We start from the raw sequence: 20,148 nt of genomic DNA, 5'->3' as shown, positions 1-20,148 counted from the left end.
GAAGCCCAGGCGAACGAACAACCGGGCTAGCCGAATGACCGAGTTAACGATCAAACGGTCCACCGAGCGCTATCCGGCGAGAACGAACGAACGAAGAACCGAGTGAACGAACCCGCGAAACTACATGAACAGCTGAACGACCGAGTGGACAGCTCTTTTATTTTCATTCACAAGCGTTTATAAGGGTCGTTTTTCTGATTTTTCTGCCGGATATTTGAGATGCCGCGTTTATCTAAGCTAGATAAACAACATGAAAAAAAAAAAAAAAAAAAAAAGAAAAGAAAAGAAAGAAGAAAACGGCAACTGCCAATTTATTTACTTTGCTTTATTTGGTTTGATCAGATCTACGTAATTTGGCGAATGAAAATGTATTCAGGCGAGTACAATCTGCATGTCACTCGCCCAGTTGTCGAGTGCTCCAAAAATTTAGTTTCCAACCTTGCAGTACAGTTCTTAAAATGGGTTTGTCGTTTGTTTTGATTCATATACTGATCGTTTTCATTGGTGCCAAATCTTCGAATGCGAGCAACAACCAAACACCTCTTCCCACCAAAACATGTCACGAGAAGCCGGTGGTTTTTAACTGTAATCCGACAATGAATCAAGCTGATTTGCCTCTCAGAGAGGCTATAAAGACATTGGCAACAAAGATAGAAAACCTCATAGCGATTGTCAACCAAAGCTCCCAGCATCGACAGCCTAAACCACCAGGTATTATTATCTCACGGAAATACATTCTTTATTCCTTTTTAGTAAAGAGAGTTCAGCTAGCCGAGGTACTGTTCATATTTAAACCTAATTGTGTTGTTATCTTTTTATAGCCGTTCCAGTGTCTTCTTGTAAGGAACAGTTCGAAAAACACAAGTAAGTGGATATTCATAATAAGAAATTATCAATAGCTATCGGTTTAATTTGATATTGGAAAGTGCATGTTGTTGATGCGACTTGAATTTGTTTGTGTACTTATCAACGCATGGCCCCATTTTTACGTTTTCAGTTCTGCTAAACACATTTCTAGTAATCCTGCTTCACGCAGTGTCTCTCTCAGTGCAAACGGTAGAAAGTTTCTGAGTTTTTTTTACTTTAAAGCGTTAAAACATCAAGGGACACAAGCTCCAAACCAACTTTTGTTGCTTACATTGTATGCCAATGAAATGCATAATTCTGATAAATCAACGAAAACTGGGCCCAGAAAATTATCACTTGAAGTAATTTTGCAATATACCACGAAACTCCTTTTTATATGAGAAACTTCATTATAAGAATGTTGGGGCTGAGACTAACTAGAATTTAAGAACAAACTAAGAACATTACCCAGGCTGAGAGTCAGTTAACAACATTTTTTATTTTGACCAAATGTAAATAATACACGTAAAACTTCAGTCCATATTGTCCAATTAACCGAAATAATAGGTGTCTTGGTCACGTCCGCATGGATTTATTTGTTTATTGAACTACTATAGCAGGTAACTATAAAGAACATCTTAAGAACTTTCCAGGCTCAAATTGTCAAAGAATAAAAACGTTCAGCCTTAGCGCCAAAATTAGACGTTCTCATAAGGAAAAAAAAAAAGGAGTAATTGTTTTTCCTTGAGAGTATTGAAAACAAGTGCAGCGAAAGTACACGCGGCGTAGAAGGTTAGGCATCCAGTGGTTCCTTTCTGGCTGAACTTCAGAAGTCGTGTTTCCGGGGCCAAAAGATTAAATGGATCGAAATCCACTTGGTCTCTTTTTTTTGTTTTTTTTGTTTTTTTAGAGTATTGTTTTATGTTCTTTTTGATAATCTGGGTTCCTAGTTTAATGGCCTTAGCTCCCACGAGTCTCCTGTAGCTCAGTGGCAGAGCATCTGAAGTAGCAATCGGAAGGTCTTAGGTTCGACTCCTGATAGGAGCACTCGGTTTCCTTTTTCCGAGTATGCCTGTGTTACTTGAACATCATTCTCCTATTCTCTTCCCTGACAACAGGTCGTCAAAGAGTGAACTGTACACGCTGATGTTTGGCTCACAAAAGATTCCTGTTTACTGTCACATGGGAAACTTTGGATGCGGAGATGGAGGGTGGACGCTGGCCATGAAGATTGACGGCACAAAGGTAAGCTTTGTTTTAGTTAACGCTATTACCCGCCTGTGCTTACATGGAAATTTTTTTGTTTTGTTTTCAATTTCAGAGAACTTTCCATTACAGTTCTCATTTTTGGAGCGACAGAAATACATACAACCTTGCAGGAGGAGAGACCGGATTTGACAGTCAACAGACCAAGTTACCATCCTACTGGAATACACCCTTCTCCAAGATTTGTCTTGGCATGAAGATTGGACACCAGATGAAGTTTATTGTGATCAATAAGAACGCCAACTCTTTGTACGCACTGATTGCTGACGGGAAACACCGCGCCACTTCACTGGGTCGTAATACGTGGAAAACGCTGATTGGTTCTGAAGCGTCCCTGCAAACTGGGTGTAACATGGAAGGGTTCAATGCTGCGGGGAGTGGCAAATCATTCTCCAAAGCAAGAATTGGCATCCTCGGTAACAACGAGAACGATTGCCATACCTGTAATTCCAGAATCGGGTTTGGCACTGGAGGACAAGAGAATGACTCCAATACTTGTGGAAATGATGCTGCTACATACTCACCAGACAATGGAGACAAACACATCACAGCCATGGGATACATCTTGGTTCAATAAAATGGAGATTGAAGTGATTTCCCTGAACTGGCAATAACTTGCATGTAAAGTGTTCATGTTCAATGTTCTGACCAATAAAACAGGGAAAATATATTTGTCGCTTTCTTTCATTAAGACCAATGATGTAACTTTTTCGTTGGGTAGTCAATATGCAGTCTTGTAGATCACTGATCCGCTTCATGTCGCTGTCGTGTTAAGTTTTCTACGCGGTATCAGCCTTCGCCCTTGCTTACTTTACTGTTGTTTTTTTCTGGGTGAATGGGGGATTAGATCTTTCACAGCTGATTCTGCGTATGCCAGCAGCATTTTCGTTCGCGGTCCCTTTCAGACCCCTTACATCAAAAGCCCACTAAAGCGGTATACCCCGCTGTTCGTCACGGCATAGTCCGGGCTCATGTAGACAAAAGATTACTGCCTTTACGCATCAGTCAATTCCAGCTGTTCCCATGCCCCCCCCCCCCCCCCTTCCTGTCCCCCACCCTCCCCGACTCTCAGGAATTAGAATCAATCCGATAACGATAAATCAACTGTTTTGAATCCTACCCGAAGTCACGGACGAGAGCAGATCGAAAAACGATCAAATCGTTAAAAATTTGCCGTTAATTGGGAGTGATTTAAGCTTAACACCTCTGTTCTGGCATAAGTTTATTTGTCCTTCCTTCCTAGTTTGCAAAAAACCACAAGATAGTCGCTATTCTCTGCTTTGTAAGTAAAACTGATACTGGCGGCTGTAAGTTGCCAACTCCCGACCAGTGCGAGGTCAAATAATGTGAACTCACAAAATGACCAGGGGGCCATGTCTCGAAGGTCCCGGTAACTTACCGGGCCCGATAAGTGATTTTGGTAATAAATGTTTCTTAACAGAAGTCAACTTTTCTTATCTTTGAATGCTAAATTTTAAAATCTTATAACGGTATGAAAACATTGGCCAAGTACCATGTCTGTAATCACTGTGTAATCGGCGAAAAAACATTACGGGCCCGGTAACTTACCGGGACTTTCGAGAAACGGGCCCCAGCTCCCAGTTGGCAGCGATAGCTATGTAAGTAAGCGTACCGTACCGCTATTGTACAATCATAGATTGGAATCCCGCCGTTGAAGACGGATTTTTTTGTCATGTCCCTGTTACACACCTTTAAGTCGCTAGCTCCACAGCTACGGTCTGCTATTCATCATATTTTTCATGCGCAGTTCAAACGTAGGACTATTTTATGTTCACAGAAATGAGGATTATTCTGTTGTCTAACGATTCATTCTTAACTAAAAGGCGACAGGAAAGCAGTTTGTGTAGACATTCAGTCATCTAACGCGCTTCGCGTGCAGTTTTTCTCCTCGTGCGACAATTCATGCGGTTAAAAAGGAACTGTAGCAAGTCATAAAATACTTAATAATCATAAATCATAAAATAATTAATATTATAATTTTATTTCATTTTAGTCCGGCTATTTACTGCTTCTTCTTCGAAGACTTTTTCACCGTTGTACTTGCTCTATCGACTGATACCGCTGCAATGTTGACTAGCGGGCGTGTTGTTAATGTGTCACTGTAGAACAAAATCCATGCCCACACCACCCCTACTGCGCAATACACTGAAGTTAGCATGAGTGGTAGGAAAGGTAACTTAACAGCAAGGACTGTCAAGGGATGTATAGCACTGCAGTAGAATTCCAAACCTAGTAAACCATAAAGATAGCACGCCTCATACCACTCAACTATGGGTAACTTGAATAACTCGGAAATTGTTGACTCTTTGGACGACGACTCCCCACTGAAAAGAAAGAAAGTAAAACGTGTTTGTTGGTTAAACCATATGGATAAGGGAGTTAGTGTCTAAAGAAACTGCGGTGCTGGGTCGGTGGGGAGTAAAAACGAATGTTTGGTTTATCAAGGAGGTAATTTGGCCACCGTAAAGAGATTGAAGTTATTTGATTTGACGTAAAGGATCGAAAAGAATTTCTGCTGAGGAAAGGAAGACAAAATGTCTTAGTGTGACCAGCAAGACAGCTAATTCCTAACGCATTTTGAAGCAATCTGTTGTTTATATTATCTTATTAACGTTGTGTTCAATAATTAGAGGTCAGCAATTTAAACAGAAGATCGCGTGAAAATGTAGAAATAATAAGCCGTCACATTGATCACACAAGGACATTTTGCGGTCCTTTTTCCTCTGCGTGAACTGGCCGTTTAACAAAAACACAAAACGAAAGTCGTAGAACTGGAGGTCCAAGTAAATCGCAGATATAGTCATCGCTTACCAGTGAACAAGACACAAGGAATAGAAGGAAAAGATTGTAAACATCAACATCAAGCAAACTTTGATTGGTGTTTCTGAAACACAAAAGGACACACAAATCAGGCTTTTCACTCAGTCATCATTACTTTCAGAGCATGCGCAACATTCCAAGTCCAAGGATATGTTAGCCTCATTCACAGGTCCGAGTTATTTTCAGTATTTCCCCCCAATCCCCCCCCCCCCCCCGCCTCCTTCCTCGAAAAACGTCTACAGAGATGGCACGCGCTAGGGTTAGTGCGAAGAGAAGAGGGCCACTTCAGAACATAGTTAATTGAAGGCGATGGTTATGAAACCTGACAAACTTCTTTGTTGTATGCTTTTGTTCGCCTCTTTGGCCTTGACCCTGCACAAACAACAATAGGATTTGGAATGTGTTGGAGCAACCTATCAATCGAAACGTTTTTGTTAAGATATTCAACTGTAGTGTGAACGTTAAAACAAAGGATTGTGCAGGGTCGCAGCCTTTACAACATAAATTGCAGCACCATTGTTTTCATGGCAAGGTTTCATAACCAGTCCCTCAAGTAACTATGTTCAGAACAAAGCGAAAAACAACAATGACTTCAAGCAAGAAAGGAAAACTTGAAGCAAGACCGACTCGGACTTAAAGATGTAGGGACGATGTAGCAAATAGAAAATGTGTTTTATCTGAGGTTTAAAGCCACTCTGACATACTGTGCCTGTCTGGGGTCTGGGGGGGAAGACGGGGATGTAAAAATAGGCCATTTCCGAGTTGTTTTGAACCTCATTATAAAAACAAGGTTTAGTGCAAAGCTTTTCATAAGAAAATGAGTTTTTTCATATTGATGAAAACTAATTTTCATGACAAAAACTATGCGTGGGCTTTTTCAGTTCATAATGAGGTTCAAAGCAACTCGGAAATGGCTAATTTACCTTGAGGCTGAAATAGCAGCGGAAACAGCGAGAGATGTCCTGTCGTGGACAAGATAAGAAACACTCGAGCAGCTCCTTTATCTGTTATGGCCAAGAGACTGAAATAAAAACAAACAAATAAATGATCAGGAGCTGTTCTGCAGCGGAAGCAGCTCCACAAAATAATAATAATAAAAAAAGACTGTATCTGTATATCTCACATTACTGCAAATGCATATATAAGAAAACGGTCGTTACTTTACCAGGATCTACAGACGACGCAAATTGTTATGGACGACTATTTTCAATCGACAACTATTAGTGTTCGGAAATGCGTTTCAAGCTTCAGGATTAAAATGGGTTTGAAATCATTTTCTAGCTTGTTGAACTTACGAGACCTCCGCGCTCGAGATACTTTCTAGCTTCATTTGGAAATGTTAATAGCACTGTCGTTCGTGTAATTATTATTATTATTATTATTATTATTATTATTATTATTATTATTTTGATTTCCCACAAACTTTCCCGTCAATTCGCCTTAAATTAACGCAAGAGTTAATCTCCTAAAATGTATTTCATTGGGTTATGCAAATTAAAGATCAAATATAAAAGATCTGTACCTTAGAGGAATAATGACCATTAAAATGGCTTTCTCGTGGACGTGCCAACCAAACAAAAAGGAACCAAAAGCGCAGAGGATAAGACAGCGAAGAAATCCTGTGACTCCAGATGGCCTGAACCATACATACAACAAAGCGGGCTACGGGAAATAAACAGAACATAGAAACAACATTTAAACCTTACTATTACACAAACACACACCATGCGATATGCAAGTAGAACAACAATGAATGTCGCTAGCACTAATGACACAAATGATGCACCAGAGAATTAATTTTGTATGTTGTCGTGCTATGTGAACCCAATCCTACTGAGCGGTTAGCCCTTGTAAGGAAATGGAAGACCACACGAGACCGGCAAAGACAAAACCTTCGATCTCCGGATTTGATCAACCGTTGTTCTCAGTACTGACTAAGCTACGAGACCAAGGTCGAAGAGTTTTTCTTTGCCTCGTGCGGACTACCATTTCCCTACTAGGGCTAAAGCTTAGGAGGAAATTCATAGGTTCACTTTAGTACATCACCATACATGCCATACATTGCCGCAGAGTTAATTATCTGATCCATCGTTATATTGTACTAAAAAAAAGACGATAACCTTCTCTTAACAGCAGAAATACTCAGTTATTACCCTCACCATTCTTTATAGCAAACCCCCTCCAGGGTAGTCAGACATTTGTTTAAAAAGGCAGCATTTTCAGTTTTAGTAGTAGCAGCTGTTAAGCTTTATCACCATGACTTAAGTCAGAAGAGAGCCAATTCAGTTGAATGTGAAAATAATGACACGTTTGAGGCTTCTATTACAAAGCTAATGGAATCGAGGATGGTGCCTACTGATACTTAGGTATTTTTTGCACAGTTAATGACAATGTGCGAAAAAGCAGATCTTAGCAAGGGTTACTGGAATCCAAAACGAAAATTGTGAGTTACCACGCATTTTTCTGAGATAACTAAGCAACAATAATTCGAAAAAGCCGTAGGACATAACTGTAATGTATGACATTTTTCTCCAAAATAAACCCTTGCTAAGATTTGCTTTTCTCGTGTAGTCATAAACCGCGCAAAGTATCTTTGTTGTACAAGGCACAATCCTTTAGAAACCGAGTTTCTCGGACTATCCGAGATGCGCAGAACGTATGCGTAGTAGCAAAGGGAGGCACTGCCCAAAAGAAAGGTAGAACAAGCGCTCCATTTGATAGAAACCACAAGCGAATCCATGAGTTACCCAAAGGATTGATGGAAAATTTATCTAAGCTTTAAACATCTAACAAAAAAGAACTACATCGACTCCCCCATAACTCGAACCTTCAAGGGAAACTAAGAAAGGTTTGAGTTATCGGGAGTTCGAGTTATCGAGGGTAAAATTATATAGAAAATGACCTGAAAGAAAAGGAAAATTGGTTCGAGTTAGCGCGAGGTTCGAGTTATCGGGAGTCGACTGTATTCTTCAAATCTCCGATATTTAACTTGCTGGAAATTAAGCCTGTCCACTAATTAAAAATCCTGCGTATTGGGTTCTTCACAGAAAACTATAAAGGGGCCTTGGATAAGCTCCACACAGGGTTGAAATTTCACTTGCTGAGGAAATACAAGTTCGATACATGCGTAGCCTGGTAAAACTCTTTACAGAATTCAATAATTTCTTGATCCTACATGGCAATAATCCCACTATAGAATTCTTATAAAGATTTTGTAGTTTGTAGGATTCTGTGAAATCGTACGTGATTCTTACAGGAATCCTATAGGATCAGATCCTTGAGGATCATAGCAAGTTCCTTCAAGATCTGTGCAGGATCTGCAGGAACTCATGTTCATGACAAGACTATGCAACATCCTTTCACAATTCCTTGGAGATGTTGAAGAACCTCGATGTTCCTTTAAAGTTAGCGAGTTCCGATCATATTTTTGCAAAGTCAAATAAAAACAAATATCGAATCCTAAACGCTGTGTAAGTTAGGTATTTCTTGTACTGATGATGCAAGTTTCAAGGCACTGAAATCTGGAGTGGCATTGATCCTTTAACATTAATCCACTGTGAAGTAACAGAAACAGTTCCAAATAATCTTACCATCACTGACAAAAGTGTTAATATCATTGTAACGAGTGGAGGAACTGAAGGAAGGATCAGATGCTCTGATTGGCCAACCAATCCACCTGTCATGGAAGCGTGCTTATTGATCAGATCCTTGGGGACAAATCCCAGTTTGGAGCCTATACAAATCAAGAGAAAAATGAACCACTTCAGGGTAATACAATTCAAATGGAAACATCAGGCTTCATAGCACAATGATAGATATGATAAATGTGTGGGACTGAATGTTTAAACAGTCAACTCTTGTCAAGTAACCTGCACACAGACGTCTGAAGGGTTTATTCCAGAGGGCGGCTTTGCGGGATTTCCGTAACTCAAAAAAAAAATATGCCGCATAAAATTTACGTTGGCACAGCAAATAGGGTGTGTCGGAGGATACAAGTACTTATTTTCTGAAATAAAGTATTCGAAAGCATCACTGACGATAAGATTGATATGACCATCGCTCTACAATTGGAAATTTATAGCCTCTTACAGTCTCAGTTGCCTTTCTCTTCTTCGTTTGTTTATGTGTTCATATTCTGCATTTTCTTGAGTTGCTTCTGAATAGAGTGTACAAAGAAGTTCAAATGCCACTTTGGGGCCCCCCCTAAAATTACAGAAAGGGGCCAACTAGGCCCTCATTGGCCAATTTCTAGAATAAACCGTGCGTCTGAATAGGAGACACCTTCAGACAGGCTAAGTACTGCAGTACCAATGACACCTCGCTGTTGACGGTCACTCCTTGATTTTGGAGTCACATGATGTGGTTTTTATGTTTGAGTCTGGGGATAAAATCCTGAAGTGCGACAATTTAGCTGTAAATGATAATCAAGATTACTTCTTTCCTCGGGTGTGCCAATTTGTTTCTTTGTTTGTTTTTCTGTCTTGAACTGATAAAAGTGAAATAATTTATTCTACATGCTACTGAAGTTCCTATGCCGATCTCAACTTTCACCTACCACAGATAGCAACAGCCTTGTCCAAAGCATTGTACAATGCCCAGAAGTTTGGTGCCCAGTAGGCATGGCATAAACCACGCTTGAAAGGAAACAGTCTTGATAACACCTGTGCTAACTGACCCTGGATTACAATGTAAACAGTGAAGATGTACGTTGTAATTTTCCAGCACCATAAAACTTAAGGTCGTGCGTAAATATTAACACTGGTCAGGAATTTATGAAAATTGTTTTGAAAGTCAACTCCTCTCCTGGGACCATACTTTGGTAAATAATTATGGCTGGTTAATAAAGATCATAATACATACAACCTTTATTTATACACGATAAAAATGTCAAAGCTAACAAGCTTGTGGGGTCGTGAGCTAGTAAGCTACATAAGAAAAATACAATTATTAGATAAAAATAATTCTTGCAAAATAAAATTTTGATAAAAACGAATGAAGTCAATAGTTAAAAATAAATAAAATTCTCCGATCTTTTGTTGATTATTTGTGGGGCTAAAACATAAATCATAAAGGCAACGATTTCCGTTTGCCCACCGTTAGAACTATTAAACTGGGGTAAACTGGAAGAATTTAAGTCAAGATATTAGGAAGTGTGAATCTATGCTAAGATTTGAATCTACTTATTTTTCGAGTTTATCAGTTACTTCGTCAAAGTTCTGTATTGTATTTATTACTTTCATTAATTTCTCCTCTATTGTTGTTAGTTTCACTATTGACGCTTTATTTTTATTGTATATATTCAACCCAAAACCTCGTTGAAAACCACTTTGTGAAGGAGCTTTCAGGTTAAATATTGGTTAATAAAAATAAATAATAAAGAGTCTGTATTTCTAATAGTGGGAATTATTTTCAGTACTTCTTTGCTGGGACCGGGCCGGGGATTTTGCGAGCTCACATCTGCGAGCTGCGAGCTGCGAGAAAAAAAATTAAATAAATAAATAATAATAAGCAAATAGCTCTTACTGAGGCTGAAGTGTCGTCTATTTTGTTAAAAGCACCGGACAGTGTCCCGGAAAAGTATCGCGGAAACCTAAATGGAAGCAAACCACGGCCTACGTGGCATTTAAAGCGAAAACCACCAGGGAAGGATGCACATTGTCTGTCATGCTCTAAGGCAATTTCCGAAAGTGAGCTTCATATCGAGGCAACAGCTCTTTGGAAACCGAGAGATAGAGACCAACCAGTTTTAAAAACAGAAATTTCCGATTTTGCATCAATAAAGATTGTGTTCGTCAAAAACCACTACGAAGTCAATATTTGACACCATGGAATGGTGAAAAACTGACATTGCCATGGACCGTTAAACTTACCGATGAAGATGTCGAGCACATCCGCAAAGCAGGATTTACATTGAAACTTAAAATTAAAAATGTCCAACAAGACAATACGAAGGAAACTACGACGTGACAGTTAACACGGTGGTTCAATTTATTGTTATTTGAATGTAAAAAATTTTGAACAATGGTCTTCCTTCAATAAACTGGTCGACTATCAAAGTCATTTTACCTTTGAATTCAAAGGTCCACACAACGCTTCCGTTAATCTGGCCATTTTCTTATGACGTCTATATTTATGAATAAACCTAAAATTCGAAGAGAAACGACCCTCGTTACTGTCGGAATTAGCGGCAGCCATTGGGGCTCGCTACTTTAGGGGAGCCAAAAAATCTCATACAACGTTGATGCGACTAAGGGTTTTTTTTTCTAAATGTTAGTGAAATATTCGTTAAAAACAGTAGCATCCCTCCCAGACGTATTCCGTTTCGTCACGCAATCTTTCCCTCCAATCTTTGGAGAGAAAAGCGGGATTGCATGACGGGCCAAACGAGACTCCCGTCGCGCTCTCCTCGTGAGTATTTCGAGGATGATACATCAATTCGAGTAAATTCTATTTTCTTGATTTTTTTTTAAAATTTATTTATCTTTTGTTCGCAGCTCGCAGCTCGCAGCTCGCAGCTCGCATTATTCAGCTCGCGTGTTCCCCACATTCTGCTGGGACTTGCTCCAGTCTATAGACAGTGAGGGCCAGGAATGAACTGAACAGAAATGCAAAAATAAACTGAACGAGTTGTATTGGAATATTTTCCTTTCCAATGATCTCCAAGCTTGAAACAGGCTGTACGTACAGTATACAGACGTGCTCGACTAATACAGTGTAACCAGTTATGAAGTTTTACATGTATTAGCTTACCATGGCTAAAAATGGACCAAATGAAGCACCAAAAACAACCACAACTATGATTCCAAGCTTTACCAAGTTCACAGGAGAAAAATCCCAGAGATTTACACCAAAAATATTCAGCTGCCTATCTGCAAATTACATACCAAAACATTAGGTATCATTAAGTTTGTTGCGTGTCACACCAACTTACTTATTTGTCTCAAACAAGTCACTGCTACTTTTACAGTAGCTGCTTTATGGCGCAACCTTGCCATGAATTTAATGAATGTCTGAATTCATGACTACAGTTATTTGACAATTTATTATCCTGCAAAATCGCACAGAATATCACCTGATACTTAGCTAATGAGGCTGTAGGCCAACTTGGTTAAAATAAGGGGATATTTCACAAGATTGAGCATTATATTCAACACATAGATAACAAGCACAGCTGTATTGCAGAAAAGCTAGAGTAGTTCTTTATTTTGCCATTTCTCTCCCTGACACATGAAATTACGTATATCGCAGGATATCTGTTGACTACAGACAACAAATATTCAGTGCACCATTACCATACTGGGCAGCCGGTGTTACAATGTGTTAAATAATAATGTTCATTTTATTCCATATCATTCAGAAAAGTTGAGTCTTTTATGTTCAACGATCATGTGATGGAGAAAACAAATAATATATCTATGCATGCAAGGGCTTTCCCCAATCTAGCAAGACTAAACTGAATCATACAACTGAGGAATACTCTAAACAACTTTAAACAGTGTTTTTAAGCAACTTTACCCACTTCTCAGATCAAATTGCAAAGTATTCTAGTTCCCTTAGGGATGATTTGCTTGTCTTTACAGTTTTGCATTTGTTTTAAGTGCTATGCAAAGGTGTATTTATTTTATGACGAAAAAATTAAATATAATTACAATGGGTGACAAAACATTTTCACAGCTATTTAGGGTTCCAAAATCTTTCCTCAAACTCATTTAGAAATATATATTTTACATGCAACTAGATAATTTTTTTTAATTTTGATAAAAAAAAAATTATTGTGTTCCTTTTGTTTCTATCTACACAACTCACTTCTTAAACCTCTGAGCCCTAATAGTGACGAGCATCAAATTTCTTCTCGTAATACGTTTACCAGTGCTCATTGACAATCCATCAGGTTATGAAAATTAATGATCATCCAGTGAATTTTCTTGATATTTTTAACTTCTCCCCAGTACTTTTATAAGAAAAGTATGGGGACAAGATAGGAGGATTTGTTCTTTGATATTAGGGGTTAAAGGATTAGAGATACTGACAGACAAGAAATCAAATGTGTGATTACCTTTCTTTTTGGATGTAGAAGACTTAAAACAGTATGTCCGCAAAAGGTAAACAAAGTATGCAGGAGCGATGTAAAGAAAAATGTGTTTGAAATTCAGCAGAACAGCAAACCAAAACGAGCCCTCTACTGTACAACCCTGAAACACAAAATAAGTTGATTACAAATAGATTTATTTAGAATTCATGGACCTTGGCCAAGTTAGGACAGTTTATTCAAATTAACAACAATGCTTCCAACATCCCCACCCCACCTCCCACCCTCCTATTATTACTCCTTGGGCATCATACAGTTTTGCTGGTCTCACCAATAAAAGTGGCCTGGCAGTTGCAGCATTTGATCTTATAAATTGCTCCCTCAATCTGTTTCAATGTCCTTTGTGTACGTCAGTAGAGGCCGCAAAGAAGTGATAGGCTTATGAGCTACATGGATGTGGTAGAGCTGTAGGATCTGTGCGCTAGTTTCAGAGGTGATAATCAAGTACTTAGAGAATGTTTTCAACAAGAACAACAATAAGCAGGACTTTGTTAGACGCAACACTTACAAGAACAATAAACCTGATGCTACAGAGAACGACGCAACACCTATCACTACTGTAACTAAATTTTTTTATATATATACTTTACATCAAAGGCACTGAATGACTGAATCTATCACATGGATACTAATAGCCCTACTTTGTGACAACTACTGATGAAAGTACAGGACAGAGACCAAGCAAGCGACAGACAGGGAGCGGTTTACAAAATCAAATGCTGAGACTGTCAGGCTACTTATGTTGGTGAGACTGGCAGAAATTGCTAAACACCATTTACAAACGAACCACAGAATTGACTTAGGGGACTCTGCCAAGTGCATTACCTAAAGTACAAATTACTATACACAACTCACTCTGGAAAGCTGGTATACTAACTTAAACATTAAAGCCACTCATCTGTTACCAACAACTACCTACATCGTACAAACATCTTATTGACAACATCAACAAAAGAGGCAAACCAACTAATTTTACTAACAAATTATAGACCACAGACTTTTAATTTACAAAAGACAGATTGAAACGGACCCAATCACTTTTTTGCAGTCTTCGCAACCAATAACATCATAAATAACATCTTGACTTTGTTAACCAATCGGGTCAGTAACCAGTGAGAGACAACTTCTGCTCAGGTTGTCAAAACATCAGTCAATGCCACCCAGATAATCAAAATTTACTTATTTATGACACAGTTTTAAAAATGTTTGATACTACAGTCAAACCTCCATCTGCAACCACCTCTCCTTAGCGACCAGTCTTCCAAAATACCAAAAGTTTCCAAGTCAAATCACTATAGCTGGAACCTCTCATAAGCAACCACCTCTCGTGAGCGACCGCGACCACTTTTAGGGCAGAAAGTTTGAAATTTTCTTTCATTTTCAACCTTTGTTAAGCGGCCACTTGACAGGTGATAACATGTCGCTGTAACATCGTATCCTGAACGCAATCTTAAGTCAGACACACAGAAGTATAACAAACAAATGAGACTTATCCCGTTCGCCATATTGGGTAAGATTATCAGGGACAACCCATTAATGGTTTTGATCCTGAAATTCAAAGTTAAAATATTTTTGTGGCTACTTAAAATGATTATTATATGGGTTTGAATGAGAATTGGCGCATGGGGTAAGTCTCTGCAGTTACCATATGCTAATGAAGAAAACTTTAGACCCCCCATTGTCTGACCTCTCGTATGCAACCACCTCCTGTAAGTGACCACCCAAACGCATGTGACCAATTTCCAGAAAATGCCACCACATATGCATGCATTATGTACCTATTTTTTGTTATTTCAGTTAATTAAGTGATTAGTTTCTATAACAACTAATAAGTGAAAACCAACAAGCATAGATTGACGTATTTCATCAAGTACCTCTGATAACTTTGTTATGGAGAGAAGAAGGATGCCAAACAAAAATCCATTGTACTGAAAGTGAATGTCTGAAAGAAGTTAAGGTGCTTTGAATAAATCAGATAGATGTGATATGTGGTTAAGTTAATTACACAAGCCGATATGTGCAAGTTCCTGTACCTGTAATTTCTTAATGGTATCAGTAATCTTACCAAGAAAATGAAACTGCAAAAAGTAAGGAAAAGACAATGAATCTTGAATATTAGTCAGTTTGACGTTACTATTGGATGATTAAAAATGTTTTTAATTTAGCAAAGAGGATAACATGATATGACTGTCATTCGGGTTACATACAATACCTACACTGTATGTTTACTAAACAACAAAGCAAACTACTAACAAGGCTTTCAGTGTTTACTAGCAAGGTAAAAAAATTATGACACTTTTGGGGAGCAGTTACTTTCAGAATCCTATAGTATTAATATCATATCTCTTTATAATATGAACTTAGCTTGACTTGGTGACAGAAATATATGCCATGTTTGATGCAATTAATTGTCCAAACTTTATGCACAATTATTGTTAGTTTGTATGGTAAACCCACAAATATACCCCACTATAGAGTAAACCAGTTGCTTAATTAGTGCTGTTTTTAGATTTCAAAGACTTTGAATTTGATTTTTACAGAATTTTCCTAATTTTTATCTAGTAGAATCTTTCCAGATTAAGTGCTTTGTAATTCCCTACAGTGTACAATCCTACAAGAATTATATTTAATAAGGTTAACAACCAAGGAACAGCAAAATACAGTAACTGACAAAGAAGATTGAAATTCACTAGTCCACAGTCCACCAAAACTCAACTCTTTTCTTCTTTGGAAGAGAGTAGTTGGCAGCCTAGCTGGAGTGCAACGTGGGGGGAGGGGGGGGACCCTAAGGTTATGCATCATTCAATAACTCATTAATCATTCATAAGCCCATTGACCTATCAAATGGTCGAAAATACATCATGTGCAGTGACTTTATATCAATAACCCTCCTCCTTATTAGTATGTGGTGTTTTATCAACTGATAAAAAACTCCTAATTAGTATGCAGTTTTTATCAGCTGATAAAACACTCCTCATTAGTATGTGGTGTTTTTCTCGTATGCTAATTTCCAATGTATAATATAGCATAATTGTTATGAACTCTATTGACACACGCTTTTCCAGCAATATTTTTGAAGCCGTTCAAAAAACTTGCAGCACACGTTTTATCGGGTCTTACACCACTCGGCTGCGCCTTGTGGTTTTAAACCCAAGAAAACATTCCTGCTCATATTTTAAACATTACGTAACAAATCGCAGCGTTTGGAGGGACCATAAGGTTATGCATCAGTACCAAATTGCATATGAAAGCTAAATGTTCTCAGTAAATTTGCATGCACATATAAAGCCATAATCCTGATGTTTTGTGGAAACATTTTTCTTAACCAAAATTAGAAGTCTGATGGGCACATGTGTAAGTTAGAGAACTGCATTAAGTGAATCCAGGGAAATTTTGAGGAGAGCAAAAAATTCCTCCCAGAAATTTTCACTCTCAGATACAGTCTTAACCATACAATGTACAAGGAAAACTAAGATATCTATGAAGCAATAACATTGGATACAGAAAAAAAAATGTTATGTTTGCCAGGATGTATTTTGTGATTGAGGTTTTGAATTGAGCTTCAGAAATCAAATTGTAAGTAATTTAATGCTGCCTATTATAATTTTAATTAAATGCATTTGTCTCAAAGGATATGATCCACTATAAGTAGTCCAAAATTAAAAATGACCAACATGGCTAAGATTAGACAATTGCGCACTGGAACAGATGACCGTCGGGCAAGATATCCACAGTACCTGAAAGGATTAAATATAATTATTAATTACTAATTAATAATATTATTGATTTATCATAAATTCTTACCCTGGCACAGAAGATGACTTTAAATTCAATTTCTTACACTCCACTGGGAATCATGCAATTCAACCAGACTCTGCAAGGCTGAGTTTAATTCTCACAATAACAATGACAAAAAAAAAAATATTTAATATTTAATAACAAAAAGCCTACTGCAAATCTGTACATCTGTAGAAAAGCAAACAAAAAACAAAAAGCTTTACTTACAAACACTACTGTGACCCGACACCTGTTACTGTAGCAACTACAGCTTAGAAACCCACATCTGGGCTACACTCACCCGGCCAGATAATCACACGTTACCAACTTTTAGAGTGGTTTCAGTTTCATAAAACCAAAATTAATTACGGTCAGTCTACATCATGTGTTACCAGTATCTGTGAAGTTTGGACAGAGAATTGAAATTTACATGTCAGTTTTGAACATCATCAGTGAGATTTCAGAGTTCCCATAGAAATTTCTCTTAGCTAGTTTATTGACAGTATAAAGCTATAGGTGCTTTTGAGCAAGTCATGATTGGTTTTGGTTTTACAGTGGAACCTCCACTAACGGCCACCTCTCCACAACGGCCACCTCTCTACAACAGCCACTTTTTTTTGTCCCGGCGGACAGTCCACACATTAGCGTTTGTTTAAACCTCTCTACAACGGCCACCTCTCTACAATGGCAACGGCCACTAAAGTGCGTCCCCAACTGCCAAAATAGCCTCTCGACAACGGCCAGTACAGTACTTTTTTTTTTATAAACTGATGTAGTAATCGACATTTGTCTTTGGAACATATCGTTTCTGTATCTGTTTTAATGATATACATATTTTGATTGTGTCCCGTTTATATGCTGCAGTAAGCGTAAATTGTCTACAATAATATAGCGAATGTTGCGAACCTTGCTCGTTTCGTCTTGTTAATATTTTGATTCAAAACATTATTTACGTTTTATTGTGTATTTTATCTATATATATTATTTAAGATTGGATTGCAATTACAGGCTACAGTAAGCATGAACTTGGCACAATAAAAATGTTGTACTTCCCGAAAAAAAAATTGTCATAGTACACCCCTACCTCCCCATAACGGCCACCTCTCCACAACGGCCACTTTCTTCTGTCCCCAAGGTGGCCGTTGTGAAGAGGTTCAACTGTACTTTTTTACTGGTTATGAAAGTGGCTCAAGTTTTTTTAACCTGTCAAAGAGCATCGTAAAACAAGCAAATGCAAAATTGAAAACGGATCTAATTGAAGGGCTTGGTGCCTTTTAGCTTGTTTTTTAGTTGTTTTTGCTCAAATTTAGTGGATTTTGGTATGTGGCCTTCATTTCCTTTAAATTGGAAACAAATTCGCCCTGAGATTTTTCCCTTCCTTATGAGTGGTTTGTTTGGAGTAAAAACCCATGATTATGGTCAAGTTTTCCATTTTTATCGCAAAACGAAGCACAAAGCATCAGGTAAAACATCGAGGCAATGTTTCCTGAAGGAATTGAAGGGGAAATGCAGCAAATGTGAGCCAACACAACAACAACAACAAGCTAAAATGCACTATATGTTGGCCATGCATCAATCCCTTCAATTTAAGGAGTGGTGTATATATGATAAGACAGTGTTAGACTTTTCAAGACAGCAACACCAACATTTCTCGTGTGATCCCAAGGCTTTCATGGCCTTGCAAAAGAAATTGAGACGCTAAGACAGGTAGTGCAAAGAAAAAACCAAACTGTCTATGAAATTTGACAAAATTTTTTGTGAGTGTCACATGCATTTTTTCAAAGACCAACCACCATGCATCCCTATTTAAAAATCTATACCGTGAACATGTAAAAATCCACTCACTCCTTTACAGCATAAGCAAGAACCAGGTCGGTGAGTATCACAGATCCTCTTTGAAACAAAACAGTTGGTATGCTCTCATACGGCAGCTTCCTAATCACTACCATTTGAGGATCAACAACAGCGGCGACTTGAGATAACAGGTACTCAAACCAGGCAAACAGGGGTGGATAATCCAGGGTCCATTCCGAGGTATTCTACAAAAAGGAAAATAAACAGAGATAGGAAAGAAGGAAGGGGTTCTACATTTTACAAGTACCTGCTGATAATATTTCAGTACATAGAGAATGAAAGATACTCTGATACTACTTAATTGGTTCCAACTTAGTTTCTGTCATTATTTTGTTGTCTAAATATTTTGACATAATGAACATACTCAGAGTATCTTTCATTCTCTAAATTTAAACCTATACCTCACAACGATAATGAGATCTAAAAAAGGTAGACTGCTAGATTTTCACTTTCAAGGGGGTGTTGTTTTGGCTGATCACTGCTTGAGGAAAGTTACATTATAAAACTTAGGATGTTTACAGCTTATGAACTATTATTTTGACAAACAGGAGAACATATTCAACAATTCTAACAGAAAGAGTACAGAACCCCACTGAAATAGTCATCAATGACCTTGACTAGAAAAAGTGTCTGAGTGTACAAGGGGATTACTGCACATGCCTTTCAATAACATAAAAACTCAGAACTTCAAAACCCAAATAACAGTTTTCATTAATTTCTTACTACTGTAAATCATAATTACAATAATTTTTTTGCAGTCAGTCAGTCGCTGCCTTAATTATCAAGGCAACAACTGACCGACTGCAAAAATGCACAATCAAACAAAGTCGATCGAAAACCACCAATCACAGCACACGAAAACATCACCTTTTGGCCCTGTTGAGCTAAACGCCTTTGTTTTCTAAAAGGTGCGCTGCAAAGATTGATGACAGTAAAAAACACAATGATTCCATGTTATTGAAAGGCACTGTAATGGTGTGTTTGTGTTATCAGTGTGGGTTCACACACTGCATATTATGACATTTTCCAGGGGAAGTCTGAAGGACAAAAAATGGACAAAAAAATACTTAAAAAAACTTCCCTAATACTGCACCTTCAAAAACTCATTAATAATTCAGAAGCCCATTGACCTATCAAATGGTCGATAATACATCACGTGCAGTGACTTTATATTGATAAACCTCCTCCTTATTAGTATGCTGTGTTTTATTAGCTGATAAAACACTCCTCATTAGTATGCGGTGTTTTATCAGCTGATATAACACTGGCTCGTCATTATCATGTGGTGTTTTTCTCGTATGCTAATTTCCAAAGCATAATTGTTTTGAACTCTATTGACACACACTTTTCCAGGAATGCTTTTGCAGCCATTCTAAAAAACTCACAGTACATGTTCTATCGTGTATAAAACCACTCGGCTGCACCTCTTGGTTTTAAACCCGATAAAACACTATTAACTAGTACATGCGTTACTG

The 20,148-nt window shown here is 38.0% G+C and overlaps 2 protein-coding genes across 4 annotated transcripts in view; one reads left to right on the top strand and one right to left on the bottom strand.

The window, feature by feature from the left end:
- Nucleotides 1–329: 329 nt before the first annotated feature.
- On the top strand, nt 330–2,782 carry LOC146465534 (putative skeletal organic matrix protein 5). Its single transcript, XM_085128426.1, has 4 exons — nt 330–711; nt 831–864; nt 1,965–2,091; nt 2,168–2,782. Exons 1-4 carry the CDS (start codon nt 459–461, stop codon nt 2,687–2,689), a joined length of 936 nt encoding a protein of 311 aa, XP_084984552.1. The 5' UTR covers nt 330–458; the 3' UTR covers nt 2,690–2,782.
- A 1,205-nt stretch (nt 2,783–3,987) lies between these two features.
- The window catches only part of LOC146465533 (dolichyl pyrophosphate Glc1Man9GlcNAc2 alpha-1,3-glucosyltransferase-like), a 19,300-nt gene continuing 3,139 nt past the window's right edge, over nt 3,988–20,148 (bottom strand). For all 3 annotated transcript variants that reach the window (XM_085128398.1, XM_085128399.1, XM_085128400.1), the window contains 11 exons: nt 18,665–18,858; nt 16,679–16,779; nt 14,917–14,984; nt 13,010–13,145; nt 11,704–11,822; nt 9,509–9,629; nt 8,544–8,686; nt 6,476–6,615; nt 5,877–5,974; nt 4,945–5,017; nt 3,988–4,457 (listed from right to left, as the gene is read on the bottom strand). In XM_085128398.1, the coding sequence (XP_084984524.1) occupies nt 4,136–4,457; nt 4,945–5,017; nt 5,877–5,974; nt 6,476–6,615; nt 8,544–8,686; nt 9,509–9,629; nt 11,704–11,822; nt 13,010–13,145; nt 14,917–14,984; nt 16,679–16,779; nt 18,665–18,858 (1,515 nt within the window). In that variant the 3' untranslated portion in view covers nt 3,988–4,135. The remainder of the gene's footprint in view (nt 4,458–4,944; nt 5,018–5,876; nt 5,975–6,475; nt 6,616–8,543; nt 8,687–9,508; nt 9,630–11,703; nt 11,823–13,009; nt 13,146–14,916; nt 14,985–16,678; nt 16,780–18,664; nt 18,859–20,148) is intronic.

The sequence above is a fragment of the Pavona decussata genome, unplaced genomic scaffold (genome assembly GCF_977016875.1).
Source record: "Pavona decussata unplaced genomic scaffold, jaPavDecu1.1 SCAFFOLD_156, whole genome shotgun sequence".
NCBI lineage: Eukaryota > Metazoa > Cnidaria > Anthozoa > Scleractinia > Agariciidae > Pavona > Pavona decussata.
The sequence above is the reverse complement of the archived record's forward strand: the minus strand, read 5'-3'. Positions and strand labels throughout refer to the sequence as shown.